The sequence below is a fragment of the Lepidochelys kempii genome, chromosome 14, assembly GCF_965140265.1.
Source record: "Lepidochelys kempii isolate rLepKem1 chromosome 14, rLepKem1.hap2, whole genome shotgun sequence".
Lineage (NCBI taxonomy): Eukaryota > Metazoa > Chordata > Testudines > Cheloniidae > Lepidochelys > Lepidochelys kempii.
The window spans coordinates 35,834,485-35,854,569 of NC_133269.1; the positions used below are offsets into that span (position 1 = coordinate 35,834,485).

Consider the following 20,085-nt stretch of genomic DNA (forward strand, 5'->3'; position numbering starts at 1 on the left):
GAAATACTTCATAGATTATAAAAAGAAAAGGAGGACTTGTGGCACCTTAGAGACTAACCAATTTAGTTGAGCATAAACTTCTGTGAGCTACAGCTCACTTGCATCCAGTGAAGTGAGCTGTAGCTCACGAAAGCTTGTGCTCAAATAAATTGGTTAGTCTCTAAGGTGCCACAAGTCCTCCTTTTCTTTTTGCGAATACAGACTAACACGGCTGCTACTCTGAAACCTGTCTTCCTAGATTATAGTCCAATGTCCAATATCACCTTCAGTGAGTACCAGCATAAGTGGGACCTCAGTCTTGCGACTCAAACTTTCCCTGATGACGCTTAAGCAAATCTAAGATGACAGAATCAGGATCCAAGGATCTTTTATACAATTTCATGTCTTTTGACAAGTTGGAGTTACTCAGGGAACAAAAGGTAATTAGGTGACTTTGAAGGAGGTACATCACCAATACTTAGCTATACGAATTAACATAAGGCCATTTGCTTGTTCCTCCACCATTCAAAGTACATTTCAAAGAGAGATGAATACCGAGATATCCCATGTTTAGAATTCATTTAAATGATAGGCTCTTCTTTTGACCTCTGAATTATCAGAATACAGCATAGACAGGGACTGTTGATTACATTGTAGACCCTACTCATACATATGTAAATACACAAAAACACAAACATTATCTCCCTACATGTCTTTTGAGGGTTATTTATTTTGCAGGATGTTTAACCCTTTCTAGCCATGTCTCCCATTGGAATAATTGGAGCTAATTCCCCTCTCATGCACACCAGTGTCAATCAGGAGTCACTCCCATTGGAGGTGACTTCCTCCTGGCCTCACTCACTCCAGTGTGAATCAGGAGTGACCCCTTGGGAGTCACTGGGTCTGATTCCCCTCTCACCTACCCTGGTGTAAATCAGGAGTGAAGTCACTGGAGTAAAACTGTTCTCCAGTCCCCACCTTTGTCCCTACCCTGTGGCTCCCTCTCCCTCCATCGGACCTGCAGACTGCCAGAGCGCTCCAGAATCAGAGTGGCTAGGGCTAGACTGGGCAATGGGATTGGGCTCTCTGCCCTAATCACATCCAGCAACCTGAGGTTGTGTCAGTTCAGAGGCTTCCTGCACTTGGCCAGAGTCCCAGAAACGGGGAGTCCAGGTGCCGGGGGAGCCTCTGCCTGGAGGAAAGGTGCAGCGGTGAATTTCACCCCACGTCTCAGGGGCACAGCCTGAGCTGGCATCCCATCTCCACCCAGAGCCAGGGGTGGACTCGCTCCCCCATGAATGAGGCCGGTGGGAAAGTGAAGATCGGGGCTTCACTATCCGCATCAAAAAATGCCACCTGCCCCTGTGTATAGTCCAGAGACACCCAGATCTTCCTGGGCACCCAGCTCAGAGACAGAGGGGTCGCAGGAGAGGTGATAACCAAGTACCGACCCTTCCACAGTCCCACAGCCCAGATCCCCTTCTCAGGTCGAAAAATAAACTCTCCCTTCCTCCTCACAGACTCTCTGGCCACTCCCACGGCCCAGCCTCCTCCATCCCCCACCTCCACCTCCCAAAAATGTCGCCCAGAGGTGAACCCCTCACAGCCCAGCACGCAGAGCTCAGCGTCAAATCTCTCCGGATTGTCAGGAAGAAGCTGCCGCTTGTGTCCCCTCCTCACGCCTTTCCGATCCTCAGACAGGACGAGTTCGGGATGAGCCGTGTCTAGATCCAGAGTCACACTCGCTGGGGGGAGAGAATCCGAGCGTTAGGGGCAGAGCTCGGCCCTGGGGGAGGCTGGGACCATTTCTCACACTCCCCAGCCGGCTGGGACCCTTCCCAATTTCCTGCCTTGCCCCAGCAGGGAGCTGCCTCTGTGCTGGGGCTGATCAGGGATTTCTCGGTGGCCTTCCTCCCAGGCCCTAGAGGTGCTGTTATAGCTGACGTTTTTGGCTGCAGATTCTGCCTCCTCCCCAGTGGCATCTCCCTGGTCCCCCTGCAGGGGCTGCCCTGCTCCGGGCAGCAGGGAGAGAGCAGGGGAGGGAGGCCACAGGCACCAACTTTCTAATGTGCGGGGAGGGGGGTGCTTTGCCCCCAGGCCCCGCCCCTACTCCACCCTTTCCTCCAAGGCCCCACCCCATCCCTCCTCTCCCCGCCCCCACTCCACCCCACCCCGCCTCTTTCCGCTCAGTTCCACCCCTCCCCCCAGCACGGGTGCCCTCGCTCCTCCCCCTCCCAGTGGGCAGGAGGCTGCAGGAGGGTGGGGGAGGTGCTGATGAGTGGGGCCTGCCAGCGGACAGCAAACACTGGGGGCAGAGGGGGAACTGATGGGGGGCTGCCGGTGGGTTCTCAGCTCCCACCATTTTTTCCCTGTGGGTGCTCCAGCCCCCGAGCACCCACGGAGTCGGCGCCTATAGGGAGGGCTGCTGGGGAGATGCCTCCCCAGCCCTGCCAGCCAGGAGGGAGGAAGCAGGAGATGGCAAATAAATGGACCATAAATTTGGTAGGGACCTACTCTGGTCAGTGTCACAGTCGTGGGATTTTCACGGTCTCAGGTGTTTACATCTGAAATTTGACAGTGTTGTAACCGTGGGGGTCCCAACCCAAAAGGAGGCCATGGGGGGGGGGGGTCACAAGGCTATTGTAGGGGGGTTGTGGGATTGCCACCCTTACTTCTGCGCTGCTGGTGGTGGGGGCTCTGCCTTCAGAGCTGGGCAGCCGGAGAGCAGCTGCTGCTGGCTGGGCGCCAGGCTCTAAAGCCTGCAGCAGCAGCAGCAGCGCAGAAGTGAGGGTCGCAGGGTATGGGGGGATCAGGAGCTGTCCCAGCCAGCATCTGCAGAGCTTCCTGCGCCTGGGGGGAGGTGAGTCTGACCTGCCTCTCAGAGCAGCCCCTGCAGGAGAAGAGGAAGTCCTGTCCCTCCCTAGCCTGGACTGGGACTAGCAGCTGGAGCCCAGCCCACAGTGGGAGCCCAAGGCTGGGGCACCCCCAGCCATGTCCCTCCCCCGTCATAGCCAGATTTCACAGGGGAGATCAGATTTCACAGTCTGTGACGCGTTTTTCAAAGCCGTGAAATTGGTAGGACCGTACACAGGAGGGACATTGTGCAAACCCCACTTCAGAAGGAAGGGGCTGGGGATTGACACTGGGTGTGGGGCAGAGGGATGGGTCAGCAGCACGTGGAAGGTGGAGGAGGGGTGATGAGACACTCCCCTGCCCCAGCAAACGGGGGATGGATGGCAAGGACAAGAAAGGGCCCCCAGCCCACAAGGGGAGGAAGAGAAGGAGGCACCAGCAGGAGAGGGTCTCCTCCCCACCTGGGTGGACAAGATGGAGCACCCAGGAGAGAGTCCCCAAGGACAGGGTGAAGGGAGACCCCCCAACCCGGCAAGAGAGAGAGATCGAAGAGGATGACCGGAGACAGCAAGAGGCTCGGTCCAACCAGTTAAGGGGTTAATATGCTGGAGTGTTTAAAGCCATCCCCCTCTCTGGAATGCCCATTCTCTAGTCATAGCAGCTTTGGTTTTGTTGATCTCAGAAGCTTCTTCAGCAAGTGAATCCAGGGTCACCAACACAAACTGTTATGTTTCAGAGTAACAGCCGTGTTAGTCTGTATTCGCAAAAAGAAAAGGAGGACTTGTGGCACCTTAGAGACTAACCAATTTATTAGAGCATGAGCTTTCGTGAGCTACAGCTCACTTCATCAGATGCATATCGTGGAAACTGCAGCAGGCTTTATATATACACAGAGAATATGAAACAATACCTATTCCCACCCCACTGTCCTGCTGGTAATAGCTTATCTAAAGTGATTTCCAGCACAAATCCAGGTTTTCTCACCCTCCACCCCCCCACACAAATTCACTCTCCTGCTGGTGATAGCCCATCCAAAGTGACAACTCTTTACACAATGTGCATGACAATCAAGCTGGGCTATTTCCTGCATAAATCCAGGTTCTCACATCCCCCCCACCCCCATACACACACAAACTCACTCTCCTGCTGGTAATAGCTCATCCAAACTGACCACTCTTCAAGTTAAAATCCAAGTTAAACCAGAACATCTGGGGGGGGGGGGGGTAGGAAAAAACAAGAGGAAACAGGCTACCTTGCATAATGACTTAGCCACTCCAAGTCTCTATTTAAGCCTAAATTAATAGTATCCAATTTGCAAATGAATTCCAATTCAGCAGTTTCTCGCTGGAGTCTGGATTTGAAGTTTTTTTGTTTTAAGATAGCGACCTTCATGTCTGTGATCGCGTGACCAGAGAGATTGAAGTGTTCTCCGACTGGTTTATGAATGTTATAATTCTTGACATCTGATTTGTGTCCATTTATTCTTTTACGTAGAGACTGTCCAGTTTGACCAATGTACATGGCAGAGGGGCATTGCTGGCACATGATGGCATATATCACATTGGTGGATGTGCAGGTGAACGAGCCTCTGATAGTGTGGCTGATGTTATTAGGCCCTGTGATGGTGTCCCCTGAATAGATATGTGGGCACAGTTGGCAACGGGCTTTGTTGCAAGGATAAGTTCCTGGGTTAGTGGTTCTGTTGTGTGGTATGTGGTTGTTGGTGAGTATTTGCTTCAGGTTGCGGGGCTGTCTGTAGGCAAGGACTGGCCTGTCTCCCAAGATTTGTGAGAGTGTTGGGTCATCCTTTAGGATAGGTTGTAGATCCTTAATAATGCGTTGGAGGGGTTTTAGCTGGGGGCTGAAGGTGAAGCCGTCACCTTCAGCCCCCAACTAAAACCCCTCCAACGCATTATTAAGGATCTACAACCTATCCTAAAGGATGACCCAACACTCTCACAAATCTTGGGAGACAGGCCAGTCCTTGCCTACAGACAGCCCCGCAACCTGAAGCAAATACTCACCAACAACCACATACCACACAACAGAACCACTAACCCAGGAACTTATCCTTGCAACAAAGCCCGTTGCCAACTGTGCCCACATATCTATTCAGGGGACACCATCACAGGGCCTAATAACATCAGCCACACTATCAGAGGCTCGTTCACCTGCACATCCACCAATGTGATATATGCCATCATGTGCCAGCAATGCCCCTCTGCCATGTACATTGGTCAAACTGGACAGTCTCTACGTAAAAGAATAAATGGACACAAATCAGATGTCAAGAATTATAACATTCATAAACCAGTCGGAGAACACTTCAATCTCTCTGGTCACGCGATCACAGACATGAAGGTCGCTATCTTAAAACAAAAAAACTTCAAATCCAGACTCCAGCGAGAAACTGCTGAATTGGAATTCATTTGCAAATTGGATACTATTAATTTAGGCTTAAATAGAGACTTGGAGTGGCTAAGTCATTATGCAAGGTAGCCTGTTTCCTCTTGTTTTTTCCTACCCCCCCCCCCCCAGATGTTCTGGTTTAACTTGGATTTTAACTTGAAGAGTGGTCAGTTTGGATGAGCTATTACCAGCAGGAGAGTGAGTTTGTGTGTGTATGGGGGTGGGGGGGATGTGAGAACCTGGATTTATGCAGGAAATAGCCCAGCTTGATTGTCATGCACATTGTGTAAAGAGTTGTCACTTTGGATGGGCTATCACCAGCAGGAGAGTGAATTTGTGTGGGGGGGTGGAGGGTGAGAAAACCTGGATTTGTGCTGGAAATCACTTTAGATAAGCTATTACCAGCAGGACAGTGGGGTGGGAATAGGTATTGTTTCATATTCTCTGTGTATATATAAAGCCTGCTGCAGTTTCCACGATATGCATCTGAGGAAGTGAGCTGTAGCTCACGAAAGCTCATGCTCTAATAAATTGGTTAGTCTCTAAGGTGCCACAAGTCCTCCTTTTCTTTTTACAAACTGTTATGATCTCTTCCCATTTGCAGCCTTCTTCCCCGGCCCCACCTTTCCCAGAGGTACTCACCCCATTCTCTCTCCAGTTCGGAGGGCAGGGTGTCTAGAGAGAGAGGAGAAAGATAAGATGTCATGCTGTCACGTTATGGTGGGATTTCTGCCGTCCATAACCAGAGCTGGGATGAATTTGGGGACATAACAAGAAGAAGTGTTTAAATATTACACGGTGGCAAAAGAGAAAGAAAAATGTAAAAGTGAAAAAACAAAACAAAAATACCCCACTTGTATTTGGTGCCAAAAAAGAATGGGGAGGGGGATGACGACCTGGAAAATCAAAATTTAGAGAATTTTTGGGGAAAAAAAATAAAAACAAAATCAGGGGGGGTTTGTTTGTTTGTTTCTGTTTGTTTTCTTTGTGGTTTTGGAAGTGTTTTTTTCAGGGGGGATGGGAATTTCTACCAAACTTTTTTTGAATGAAACGTTTTGACCAGCTTTAATACTGAAGGCCCAGTTTTACAGATAATCAGGATACATGTGCTTGCCGGCTGGGCCAAACGCAGAAGGAAAGGGTCAGAGATACCCAGACAGAAAGAGAAATTAAGGGCATGGCTACACTGGAAACTTCAAAGCTCTGCCGCGGGAGCGCTCCCGTGGCAGTGGCATAGCCAGGTGGAAAAAACAGGGGGAGGGGAGATTAAGAAAGGCCACCCGCTTGTACTCACCCGGCAGCGCTCTAGGTCTTCAGCAGTGCTTCGGCGTCGGGTCCTTCACTCGCTCTGGTCTTCGGCACTGAAGGCCAATGCCACCAAAGACCGGAGCGAGTGAAGGACCCGACGCCAAAGTGCTGCTGAAGACCCAGGGAGCCGCCGGGTGAGTATCAGGGAGTGGTGCCTTTTTTCATCTCTGGTCCCCCCCGAACCCGCCGCCGAAGACCCGGAGCGCCGCCGGGTGAGTAAAAATTGTAAAGGCGCCAAGTAATTAAAGAAGCGTCACTTCTGCTCGGTGGGGGAGCAGCCGCTGCCCCGCTTCCCCCCTAGCTACGCTACTGTCCCGCGGCACCGCTTTGAAGTGCGAGTGTGGTCCCGCGCAGGCGCTGGGAGAGAGGTCTCCCAGCGCTCCTGGTAATCCACCTCCACGAGGGGGTTAGCTCCGAGCACTGGGAGCGCGGCCCAGACTTGCTGCACTCAGGGGGGTGATTTCTCACCCCCCCCCCGAGCCAGCAAGTTAGAGCGCTTTAAAATGGAAGTGTAGACAAGCCCTAAGGGCATGCCAGCACTGGGAGTGAGCTCTCCCAGAGCTGTAAAAACCCACCTCCACAAGGGGAGTAGCTCCCAGCGCTGGTGCACTGTCTACACTGCCACTTTACAGCGCTGAAACTTGCAGCACTTGCGGGGGGGGGAGGTTAACGCCCCTGAGCAAGAAAGTTGCAGCGCTGTAAAGCGGCCGTGTAGACAAGGCCTAAGAGTGAATGTGAAATGTCTCCCCTCCCCCATGTAGAATGATCAACCTGTGCATGACTTAAGTCCACTTAATACGGTGTAAGGAGGACTTCATGCATCAGACTTGTGTTGTCCTCTCTGATCAGTCATGAACTTTATTTATGCCCAGGGAATTTCTACTGAGGCCAGACTGAAATTCAACCCAGGCAGAAATAAGATCAGAGCACTCTGTATGGCCGTAACGCTTGCTTCCTCCAAAGAGATTACATTCCTCTATAATTCAGGCAAACAAATTAAGGTGACAATGATTCACATTCATATCATAGTTGTTTCGAAATCAAAATTTCATTTGCCCTAGAAAATTCACCAGCCCAGTCCCCTCATTCAAGAATATTGATCTATCTCTTTTCCGTTAGTTTTAAATTAGCAGTTGATTGGTCAGCAAATCCCACAATTCTGGAGACAACTTTTTATTTCCCTTTCTAGATCCCTTCCTGGTTGTACCTTTCAATTTCTTCAGAGTCTCCTTTAGAACAAGGATTTTCGGAGAGAAATCGCTGAGTCTCTTCTCCAGCTCAGGAGAAATCTCCACTGGCTGCTGGAATTGCCCCTTCTCGCACCTAGGAGACAGGCTGTTCTGATTCATCATTTGATTACTTCATCGTTATTCTCCATTATTTTGGCATTCATCATTTAATATCAGTCACATGTCAGTGGAAGCAGATGGGCTGTGAAAGCTGTTAAGTTGAGCACATTTCCCTGTGTAACCCAGCCTCAGAACAGGTCCAGCCCAACCAATGGCGGAGCAAGTCTCTCTTATAGTGACCCCTGTGACGCTGGCAGGCCAGATGCCAGCTCTTGCCTGGGCTGCAGGCATTAGCGAAGAACTGGAAAACTCATAGCTTGAGACCAGACTGGTTCACTTGTGTGTTAGTTTTGCTCAGAATAGCTATTAGTCTTATAAGAATGTATTTAGTATTGAGATTCTGTGAAATGCTCTAAGGTGCCACAAGTACTCCTTTTCTTTTTGCGAATACAGACTAACACGGCTGTTACTCTGAAACCTGTAAAATGCTTGTAAATTGCTGCCCGCACTAATCTCACTTGTAATGCCGATATTCCATGCTATAAAAAATATGTATATGTACACTCTATAACTTTGAGAATGTTTGCTGTGAATTTGGGAACCCACGCATGGGAACTGTCCCCCCAGCCCACCCAAAAGGACTGTCAAAATCAGATGGGCCATCAAGAAACATCACAATACAAAGGATTGGTTAATGGCCCTATTGCACCTTGGAAATGCTACCTGCAAGAAAGCTCATTCCTGTGAGCTTGGAAGCTGAATGATGGAAATAAAGCAAAGTCACAGGAAAATTTTCCATCTCTTTGCTGCTTGATATCTGACAGGGCCAGAATCCTGAAACACACTTTGGGTCCACCCTGACAGACACTTTGAACTGGCAGATCACTACAGCTCTGTCACTCTTTGGATTAATTCCAGGTCTACACTACAAACTTACATCGGTATAACGCTGTCACTCAGGGGTGTGAAAAATCCACACCCCTGAGCAATACAGTTTTACTGACCTAACCCCTGGTGTAGACAGTGCCAGTTGTTGTGGCACAGGTGGGCCATGGAGTTTTTATAGCAAGTTCCTATATTCAGGTTAATAATTAAAGAGCATCCAGCCCAAGTTTTGCTTCACCAGAGGGGGGCAAATGCCTGAATACCCTGCCCTGCATGCTTTGCTGTTGTCTGTGAAGGAGATGAGGATTGGACATGGGCCCAAGCACAGTGAAGCGAGAGAGGGGACTGAGAAGATGCCACGTACCTGCTCAGGGTGCTTCTGACGTCCTAGAGAGAAGAAAGGAAGCTCAGTCTCACAGTGATAACAAAGAACGCGTGGTCACTGAACCTGTTTCTATGTCCCACGGATGAAGGGGGCACACGCCTCATTCCCAGGGAGGTGCGTTCGGCAGCGTCACGGTTAGCACCGTCGCATTGCAAAGACAGAGCCCAGGCTCCTGTTCCAGCCGGCAGCCTTGTGGTTAAAGCACTGACCTTGGACGCAGGAGATCTGGGCTCTGTTCCTTGAACTGCCCTGGACACCCTTAGTGACTTGGGTAAGTTACATCATCTGGCTGTGCCACCGTTCCTCCAGCTTTATAATGGGTGCAATAGTGTGATTCACATAATATTTCCCAGCTTGCCAAGTCTATACTAGGAGCCAAGATCTCACCTGTAGGAATTCACTTGCTGGCTGCCGGCACTTCCCCTCCATCTCATGGATCAGCTCGTTGAGATGGGAAATCTCCTTGCAGAGTTTGGTGACATTTTCATCCCTCATTTTTGTCATTCCCTTCTCTAGCTCTGCCAGCCGGGCCAGCAGGAGTCGCTCTTGTTCCTCCAGGAACTGCCGCAGCCGCTCAAATTCAGACATGATCTTCTGCCTCTGGGCGTCTGTCTCCTCCTGCCATGAACAGACAGAAAGAGGGAAAAGGCAGGTCAGGGATGTGGAGAGGGTCAGGGGATATTTCCCTGGGCCCTGACTGTGCAATGGGGCAAATTTCATTGCAGATCCAAACTTCAGAACTTGCCATTTAGAGAGGAACTTTCTCCGAGTTGTCAGAGAGAAGATTTTGCCAAGAACATCCATCTTGGTCCTACTTTCTCTGATGTCTGGGAAGGGAGGAGGCAGGGCCATGGCCCCACAGCCTGCACTGGCCAGAGTAGCAATTGCATCCCTACCATGGCTGTAGCAGCTGCTGAGCTCCCTCAGGGCTGTTCTGAGATCCTCGGGATCTGGTCCAGCCTCACTGAAGGGTAGAAATCGCTGGCACAATCCAGCCCATGGAGAGACAGGGATATGCCCAAAGGGCAACATGCACAGACACGGGAAGCCCAATTTTCAGGCCTTTTTAAATTGCACTGAGAATAACCCTGTGCTGCGGGTTGCCCCGACCAGGGTAGAATGGCATTTATGTTCGACAGTAGTCCTGCTCCCAGCCTATGGAATAAGAGGTACAACAGCAGCGTGGAAAAAGCCCACTGTATCCCAGCTGGTCTCTGCTACTCGGGTCCCTTGGGGAGCCAAAGTCAGCTTGTGCAACCCCGAGGCTGCTCTAACTTGCCTGGAGGGCCCAGAATTCAGGGAGGGCAAAGGTCAGTTTAAGCCATGTGAGACCATCCCCAGGCAGGAACTGACTGGAATATTGGTTCCCCGTGATCCCACCAGACGTGGTCAGAGACACACACACCCCCATCCCCACACTCATCCAGGGAGACAGACTCCCACACCATGTTTCTGCTGAGTGATAACACTGGACACACATACCAGATACTCCCGGCTTCTCCCTTCTGCTGACACTTTCAACCCTAGGAGTTTTTCTCTCTCTTCCTTCAGAGTCTGCAGCCGGGTCTGGATTTGTTTCTGAGCGAAGAAAAATAACATGGCTGGAACTAACTTTTTGTGTGTGTTTGTGGACAGTTTCCTCAGCAGGAATCAGGGAGTCTGTCCTCCCTACCAAGCCCTGTGCACAAGAGAGGGCCTCCCTCTGGCACCAGCTGGCCTGGACCCTCCTCCCCTCAGCGTGGCCAAGTAGCCCGGTGCGCCTTTCTGTCCTCAAGTGGCTGTCTATTCTGTAACAGCCAGAATGGCAGACAGCTACAGTGACTCTGGGAGGATTTGAACCCACAACCTTTGAATGACTGTCAAACCAAACCATACTAGGTGCTGTTCCTTAGAAGTCCAAAACACTTTCCATTGCGCGATGGATGGGTTGGGCACCTCATCTCTTCTCTCTACTTTGCAACACTGCAATTGCTGTGGTAAAAGCAGGTGAAGATGTGAGGAAAACACTGAGCTGGCTGGGAATTGAACCCGAACGAATTGCTTGGAAAGCAGCCATGCCAACCACTACACAACCAATGCTGCCTTACTGGGAGCTGTCAAGATCCATGACTATGCATTACCTAGAACCTGTTTTCAGCCAGATTGCAGCCAAAGTGACACTGGCGGAGTTCAATTATCTATACTGCTGTTTTCTTCACTTCCCTCCTGAGCCCTGAGGGGTTCTGGTGGCTGGCTCCCAAAGTCTGGCACAGACCAGCTGCCACCTGCTCCAGGGACAGTCTCTGGTGGGGACATTCACGGGGTGCTACACCGGCCACATCCTAGCCCAGGTGTCTTACAGCCAGCTCAGGGTGGACAGAAACCTTCCGTGGAGCTGAAGGGCTAAAGGTGGTTTAATCTTCATCTTCACTCTCAGTAGAGAGGGTGAAAGCAGAGCCTAGGTGCAAAGCAGAGCAGCTCCCTGGCTGCCATCTCTGGAAAATCAGCCTTTGAGACAAGCCTTTGCCTTTTCCCCCAAGACCTACACTCCAGGGCGGAGCCCTCCAGCAAATTGGGAAAGGGCCCCGCAACACCTGGCGCAGGGGGCTTCCCTGCTCGGGATGTGGGGAGAATCCAGGTGCCAGAGGCGGGAATGGCCACTCTGAGGGGAGGAAGGCACATCTGAGAGGAGAAGGAGAGCAGGGCGAGCCTGCCAGGACGAGTGTCTGGCCACCTCCTCTCTTCCCCTCTCTGGGGCCCAAGGCCACGGGCCTGCCACCCTCCTCAGCTGCCTCCCACACTCGTCAGAGCACTGGCCTGAGCTGCTGGGGCACGAGCTTGACCAGCTGACCACAATCCTTTCCAGCCCAGGTTTCCTCCTCCAATGGAGCCCAGCAGGGCCCGTTCTCCCCGGCAAGAGAACCCACACAAGAAGGCTAAATACTGCAGCACAAGGTGGGGTGGCTTAAGAGTCGACACCTAAGTTAGTGGAGAGGCTTAAAAGTTGGGCTCTTCAGTGTGAGGCCAGGGATTGCTGGACCCCAGCTGCCCACTGCTCAGTGGCAGTGCCCCAACCCTGGTACGGCCAGAAGGGGGCACCCAGATAGGCCTGAAAGGAGCAGCCGCAGAAGGCTTGTACCAGGCCTCAGCCATTGGAAGAGGCTTTGGTTTCTTTTTCTCCTTCCCATTTTTTCCTTAATTCTCTAGGGGGTTAAATACGTCTCCCTGCTGAGCGGAGACACAGGTAGAGGCTTCTACCTACTGGTAGCCAGGCGCGCCTTTCGGCCCTTGTCTTGGCCCCATTTGGCTGCACTCAAGTGGCTGACTATTGCTAGGACCCTACCAAATTCACGGCCACTAAAACGCATCACAGACGGTGAAATCTGGTCTTCCCCTGTGAAATCTGGTCTTTCGTGAGCTTTTGCCCTATACTATACAGATTTCACAGGGGGAGACCAGCATTTCTCAAATTGGGGGTCCTGACCCAAAATGGTGTGGCAGGGGGGTTGCAAGGTTATTTAAGGGGGTACCAGTATTGCCACCCTTACTCCTGCACTGAGTTCAGAGCTGGGCGGCCGGAGAGCGGCAGCTGCTGACTGAGGGCCCAGCTCTGCAGGCAGCAGCGCAGAAGTAAGGGTGGCCATCCCACACCAGGCCATCCTTACTTCTGCGCCGCTGCGGGCGGCGGCTCTGCCTTCAGAGCTGGGCTCCTGGCCCGCGGCCAGCACTCTCCAGCGGCCCAGCTCTGAAGGCAGCACCGCCGCCAGCAACAAGAGCACTCCAACCCCCTCCACCAACTCCTTTTTGGGTCAGGACCCCTACAGTTACAACACCGTGAAATTCCTGATTTAAATAGCTGAAATCATGACACTTACGATTTTTAAAATCCTATGACTGTGAAATTGACCAAGATGGCCCGTGAATTTGGTAGGGCCCTACCTATTGCGTACAAGCCACAATGGTAGCCAGGAAAGCAGCTAAAGTGACTCCGGTGGGATCTGAACACACAGCCTTTGAATGACTGTCGTCATGCAGGCAGGCCAGGCACTGCTCCCTAGCAGTCCAACACGCTATCCATTGTGCCACACAGAGCCCTCGGTATGGCAAGGGAGCGCCTCTCCTCTCTCTGCTTGGCAACACTGCTTTGCTGGGGTAAAAGCAGGGGAAGAGCTGAGGAAAACATCATGTTTGTTTGGCACTGAACCCAGACAGACTGCTTGGAAAGCAGCCATGCTAACTGCTACGCCACCAATGCTAGTCTGCTAGCTGTCCTCGGGATCCATGACTATGCATTACCTAGAACCTGTCTTCAGCCAAAGTGATGCTGTCACGGTTCAGTCACTATACCACTGGTTTTTTCACTTCTCTCCAAGCGTCCGGCGCGGGCCAGCTGCCCCCTGCTCTGGGGACTTTCACTGGGGCATTACGCCAGCCAAAATATAGAAAATAACTATCATCAAAACAAAACAAAACTGGTAATAGCTCACCTTTCCTGATCACTCTCGTTACAGTGTGTATGGTAACACCCATTGTTTCATGTTCTCTCTGTATATAAAATCTCCCCACTGTATTTTTCATTCTATGCATCCGACGAAGTGAGCTGTAGCTCACGAAAGCTTATGCTCAAATAAATTTGTTAGTCTCTAAGGTGCCACACGTACGCCTGTTCTTTTTGCAGATACAAACTAACACGGCTGCTACTCTGAAACACAAGACACCCAGGCCTTACCTTTCAGAGGAACAGCCGTGTTAGTCTGTATTCGCAAAAAGAAAAGGAGTACTTGTGGCACCTTAGAGACTAACCAATTTATTTGAGCATGAGCTTTCGTGAGCTACAGCTCACTTCATCAGATGTTTACCGTGGAAGGCCTTACCTTGTACTCCTGGGCCGCCTCCTCCACTGGGAACACCGTGTGAGCTCTGTGAACCTGCGACTCTCTGCAGATCACACAGATTAGTTGGTGATCCGTGTCACAAAAGAGTTTCAGGGCCTCCCGGTGTGTCTCACACCCTTGCTCCCCTCCGGGGGCCGTCACTGCGACCTGGAAACTCAGCTGCCTGGCTATTTCTACAACTTTCCCCAGCTCCCTGTTGGGCCTGAAAAGCTTCTGCTGGGCGGTTTCTCTGCACTGGGGGCAGGAGAAGTTTGTATCCATCTCCCCCCAGAACTGGCTGATGCAGGCCCTGCAGTAGTTGTGCCCGCAGTGGATAGACACCGGCTCTTTGAAATACTCCAGGCAGATGGAACAAGAGAGTTCATCCTGGAGACTTAGTACAGGGCTGTCTGCGGCCATGGCAGCGTGACAGGGTTAGTTTCATTTCCCTGTGTTCAGCCTCTGCTCAGCCTATGGGGCGTTCCCCTTAGATCTGGCTGATTTGCTGCTGTTCCTGTGAGCTGTGGCTGACAGTTTCAGTCTAGGAAGGGCTCCAGACTGGGGAGAAATGTGACTCTCTCTGTGGGCAGGGAGCCACGTCAAATTCCCAGCGTTGGTGCTCAGGGAAACAAATCAATCTCTGTCTGGTGTTTTAGGGGGGCAGAGAGGGGGAGTTTAATAAGAACATCAATATTGAGTCACACGAATGGTGCATCTAGCCCAGTATCCTGTCTTCCGACAGTGGCCGATGCCAGGTGTCCCAGAGGGAATGAACAAGACAGGCAATCGTCAAGTGATCCATCCCCTGTCGCCCATTCCCAGCTTCTGGCAAACAGAGGCTACGGGCACGATCCCTGCCCATCCTGGCTAATAGCCACTGATGGACCTATGCTCCATGAACTTATCTAGTTCTTTTGTGAACCGTGTTATAGTCTTGGCCTTCACAACATCCTCCGGCAAAGAGTTCCACAGGTTGACTGTGCATTGTGTGAAAAAATACTTCTTTTTGTTTGTTTTAAACCTACTGCCTGTTAATTTCATTTGATGACTCCTAGTTCTTGTGTTATGAGAAGGAATAAATAACACTTCCTTATTTACTTTCTCCACACAGTCATGATTTTATAGACCTCTATCATATCCCCCACTTAGTCATCTCTTTTCCAAGCTGAAAAGTCCCAGTCTCATTAATCTCTCCTCATATGGAAGCTGTTCCCCCCTACTAATTTTTGTTGCCCTTTTCTGAACCTTTTTCCAATTCTAATATAACTCTTCTGAGATGCAAAAAGAAAAGGAGTACTTGTGGCACCTTAGAGACTAACCAATTTATTAGAGCATAAGCTTTCGTGAGCTACAGCTCACTTCATCAGATGCATATCGTGGAAACTGCAGCAGACTTTATATATACACAGAGAATATGAACCAATACCTCCTCCCACCCCACTGTCCTGCTGGTAATAGCTTATCTAAAGTGATCATCAGGTGGGCCATTTCCAGCACAAATCCAGGTTTTCTCACCCTCCACCCCCCCACACAAATTCACTCTCCTGCTGGTGATAGCCCATCCAAAGTGACAACTCTTTACACAATGTGCATGACAATCCCCCCCCCCCCCCCCAGATGTTCTGGTTTAACTTGGATTTAAACTTGAAGAGTGGTCAGTTTGGATGAGCTATTACCAGCAGGAGAGTGAGTTTGTGTGTGTATGGGGGTGGGGGGGATGTGAGAAAACCTGGATTTATGCAGCAAATAGCCCAACTTGATTGTCATGCACATTGTGTAAAGAGTTGTCACTTTGGATGGGCTATCACCAGCAGGAGAGTGAATTTGTGTGGGGGGGTGGAGGGTGAGAAAACCTGGATTTGTGCTGGAAATGGCCCACCTGATGATCACTTTAGATAAGCTATTACCAGCAGGACAGTGGGGTGGGAGGAGGTATTGGTTCATATTCTCTGTGTATATATAAAGTCTGCTGCAGTTTCCACGATATGCATCTGATGAAGTGAGCTGTAGCTCACGAAAGCTTATGCTCTAATAAATTGGTTAGTCTCTAAGGTGCCACAAGTACTCCTTTTCTTTTTGCGAATACAGACTAACACGGCTGTTACTCTGAAACCTGTCTTCTGAGATGGGGTGACTACATCTGCACGCAGTATCACAGAATATCAGGGTTGGAAGAGACCTCTAGTCCAACCTCCTAATTCAAGACATGGGTGTGTGATAGATTTATATAGCGGCAATATGATATTTTCTTATCTATCCCTTTCCTAATGGTTCCCAACATTCTGATCCAGGTCAAAGTGCAGCTGAAGCTGGGAGTGAGCCCCATGCAGGCGTTAGGGCAGGGATCGGCAACCTATGGAACATGTGCCAAAGATGGCATGCAAGCCAATTTTTAATGGCACGCTGCTGACCCCGGCAGACAGCAGCGTGCCATTAAAAATCCTGCCCGGCCTGCTCTTTTCCGCCCCCGGCCCCCCGCTCTCTCCTTGCAGGGCAGGCAAGCTTCCCTCTCCACCCGCCTCTTCCCCCAGCGTGCTGGGTTCCTGCCCCTCCTTCTCTCCCTCCCTGCTGCCGATAGGCCCTTGCTACGGAGGGGGAGAGGGAAAAGCAGAGTGGAATCAGGGCATATCCCCTCCAGCCCCCTGCCATGAGCCGCTCAGGGCAGGGGGCTGGGAGCACTCCCACGACCCCAGCCCACACCCCCAGCCCCCTGCCCTGACTCCTGCACCCTCCTCACATACCCAGCTCCCCACACCCCATGCCCTGACTCTTGAACCCCCCACATTCCCACCCGCACCCTGAGCACCAAAGAGGAGCTCCTGCACACACACACATGCCCACATTCCCACCTGCACCCCTCGCACCAAATGGGAGCTGCCCAGGTAAGCACTCCACACCCAAACCTCCTGCCCCAACCCCCAGCCTGCTCCTTCACCCCCAGCCCTGTTCTCAGCACACTCCCACCCTCCTCTCAGTGCAGAGAGAGAAAGAGACTGGCTAGAACCGGGGAGAAGGTAGGTACCTACTCTATGTGGACAGGGCCGGGACCCCAGACCGGCAGCGGGCTGAGCGGGGCCGGCAGCCGGGATCCTGGCTGACAGGAGCCGGCGGACGGAACCCCAAACCGGCAGCAGGCTGAGCCACTCAGCCCATGGCTGGTCTGGGGTCCCGGCTGCCGGCCCCGCTTATCCCCCTGCTGGTCTGGGGTTCTGGCTGCTGGCCCCTTGCCACCCGGGGTCCCGGCCACAGGCCCCATTCAGCCCGCTGCCGGCCTCGGTGAACGGAACCCCAGGCCGGCAACGGGCTGAGCGGGCCGGCAGCATAAGATCAGCATTTTAATTTAATTTTAAATGAAGCTTCTTAAACATTTTGAAAACCTTGCTTACTGTACACACGACAATAGTTTAGTTATATAATATATAGACATAGCGAGAGACCTTCTGAAAACGTTAAAATGCATTACTGGCATGCAAAACCTTAAATTAAAGTGAATAAATGAAGACTCGGCCCACCACCTCTGAAAGGTTGCCGACCCCTGCGCTAGGCCAACTTAGGCAGACAGACATCCCTGTGGGCCTCCTCCTGCAACAACCCCCAAACAGGCGGGCATGGCTGGAGCCTGACCACAGCTGTGCCAGGCCCAGGGCACTCACTGGCGGCTGGCGGAAGCCAGGAGCCGAGCGCCGCCCCTGGGTCCCCCCCAGGCCGAGCTCCAAGGAGAAGTGCACTGGATCTCAGTGCTGGGGAGACAGTGGAGGAGTAGCTGTGCCAGTGACTGATGCCAGCTGCAGCAGCCGCAGAGGGACAGGCGCTGCCAGGTCCTCGCTCGTTGTGCCTGTGACTGCTCTGAACGGGGTTGCCAGTTCTCCAGGCTTTCCCGGGGTCGTCCCTCTTTTGAGGGCGCTGCCCTGAGCACTCCGTAAGGCTGCCCATTGTATGCTGCCAGCTGTCCAGTGTTATGGGCTCAGGAGCATCCTCGATACCCCGGGGTGGGGGTTGGGTTGTATCTCCGAGGCGGGAACCCCAATTCCGCATCGCTGTGTCTCTCCCACCTAAGCGTCAGTTGGCGCGTGATCTGGCCCACATCTGGAGCAGGTCTGGGAGGGGGGTGTGATTGTGGGGACAGGTCCTCTGAGAGAGACAATTCCTGCCCTGCTCCCCTCTGGTATTGTGTAATGGGGAGGGGAGAGGAAGGAGTGCACTTCGGCCCCAGATTCGCCTAAGTATTTAGGCACCTAACTCCCATGGGTTAGGTGCCTAAATACTGTTGGGGCTCTGGGCCTTACTGCCCCTTGCCAGCAGCTCTCTAAGGGCCCAATCCTGCAGACGCTTGCTCACAGGGGTTTAACTTTACTCCTGTGAGTAAATGAAGTTAATGGGGACATTTCATGCTGAGCCCGAGCCGCCCAGCCCCTAACCACCAGCTGGAGCAGAGCCCCTGCCAGCTTTAGGGGAGAGAGGGAACGTGGGTGGGGGCCACAGGCCTGGGTTAGGGGAGGCTTAGCCTCCTCTGGTCTATGATACCCCCCACCCATGTTTTCCAGTTTTTGCGTGTTAGAGGCAAACAGACATCATGTATATGAACCTGCGAGAAAGTTGAGACAGTTTTTTGGGCACAGAGCTCACTGGAGTGGCAGACGAGGGGAATTCTGAGTGAGAAAAGCGCCTGCTGCTGTTTGTTTGTACTGTGTTCAGGGAAACAGGACTTGATGCATTTTCCCACCCCAAATGAACAAGATTACACTAAAGAATACAGCTGACTGTTATCACTGATTTCTCCCTGTGCAGGGCCCCGTTCTGGCTAACCTCCTGGGCCAAAGGGGCAACCGTAAAATGTTTAGTAAGGAATATTCACAATGGATGATAGAGAGCAGATTTTTCTAATGCTCTCTTGGAGGCCCAACATTCTGTGTATAACGTGGGATCTCTGGCATTAGGATAATCTGTTATCACTGGCCTGTGGCTATCCAGGGCTAACAGCAGAAAGGGCAGCAGGAGGCAGGATGCAGCACTGAAAATCATGCTATTCTGACAACAGTTCCTGGCCCACAAACAGATAAAGTGCACAGAGAGACAGAGAAGGCACAAACTCATGAAGAGTTATGGGTAAGGGTACAATTTTGGCAAGGGTATTTTTATTAAAAGTCACGGACAGGACACGAGCAACAAGCAATAAATCACAGAAATTAAGCCAGAGCCCTGCCACCTGGGGCTGAACCCGAACCCTGCCACCTGGGGCTGAACCCGAACCCTGCCACCTGGGCAGGGGCGCTGGAACAGTGGGGCCAGGAGGCATGGAGATAATCTAGCCTTCGATTAAACTCTTTTTATAGCATCTGCATTGGCAGGAGGAAGTGATGCCAGTTGTCTGAAAACCCACTGGCCGGAGGTGCTGGGTGGGAGGTTTCTCTCCAGCGATTCCCCTAGATCCTCTCACCAGGCAGTAATATTGACAGCCATCGTTTCGGGCTGCCCAGTGCACAGCAGCAAGGGGCCCTGCACCCAGCGCTGCCCTGGCTCTGAGCGATCTGGATAGTTTGATCCCCAGAAATGAGTTTACACTTGTTGGGGTGGAAGTGAGTAACACTGACAAAAGCGGCCAGTTCTGGGTTCAATCCCAGCCTCTGTGTGGTATAAAAGAGGTAGAAACATGTTGGACCTGCCCATGAGGGAATCCCCTGGCATAAGAGGGAATCCCTGGCCACACGGGACCAGCAGTATGACCATTTGCCATCCTCTTCCCAACCTCCTTCATAGGGGCCAGCTGTTGGGGTGACCGGACCGCACTGCACTCTGGCTGTTTGCAGGCCATGGCAGCAGACTGTAAGCTAGAGCAGTCCCTGGGGCTGGGGGTCCAGGCGGCCCCCCTGAGAAGCGGATACTATAACGAGGTGGAAAGTTGTCATACAGCCACCTCTGCCCTCCCTCTCTGATCCTGCACTGAGCTCCACTCGGCCGGGAGGGAGAGTAAATGACTCTGGTCTTTTTAACGCACAGTGTGTGTGGATCCGGGCAGAGCATGTTCCAGAGAGAGTGGGTGGGACGTGCCACTCCCGGCTGGCTTCCTACCTCCTCTTTGGTTTGCATCCATCTTTATAGACTGCAAGCCCTTGGGGTCAGGGAC

At 51.9% G+C, this 20,085-nt stretch overlaps 1 protein-coding gene across 2 annotated transcripts; it reads right to left on the bottom strand.

The window, feature by feature from the left end:
• Positions 1-202: 202 nt before the first annotated feature.
• LOC140897813 (E3 ubiquitin-protein ligase TRIM39-like) lies at positions 203-14,781 on the bottom strand. 2 transcript variants are annotated; one of them, XM_073310910.1, is made up of 7 exons: positions 13,962-14,781; positions 10,591-10,686; positions 9,496-9,726; positions 9,088-9,110; positions 7,757-7,884; positions 5,884-5,916; positions 203-1,724 (listed from the first exon to the last, which is right to left on the bottom strand). In XM_073310910.1, the coding sequence occupies exons 1-7, from the start codon at positions 14,379-14,381 to the stop codon at positions 1,210-1,212; spliced, it is 1,446 nt and encodes a 481-aa protein (XP_073167011.1). In that variant the 5' UTR covers positions 14,382-14,781; the 3' UTR covers positions 203-1,209. The 2 variants fall into 2 exon arrangements, with proteins under 2 accessions (XP_073167011.1, XP_073167012.1); XM_073310911.1 differs by having other exon boundaries at positions 7,757-7,872; positions 13,962-14,568.
• Positions 14,782-20,085: the final 5,304 nt, after the last annotated feature.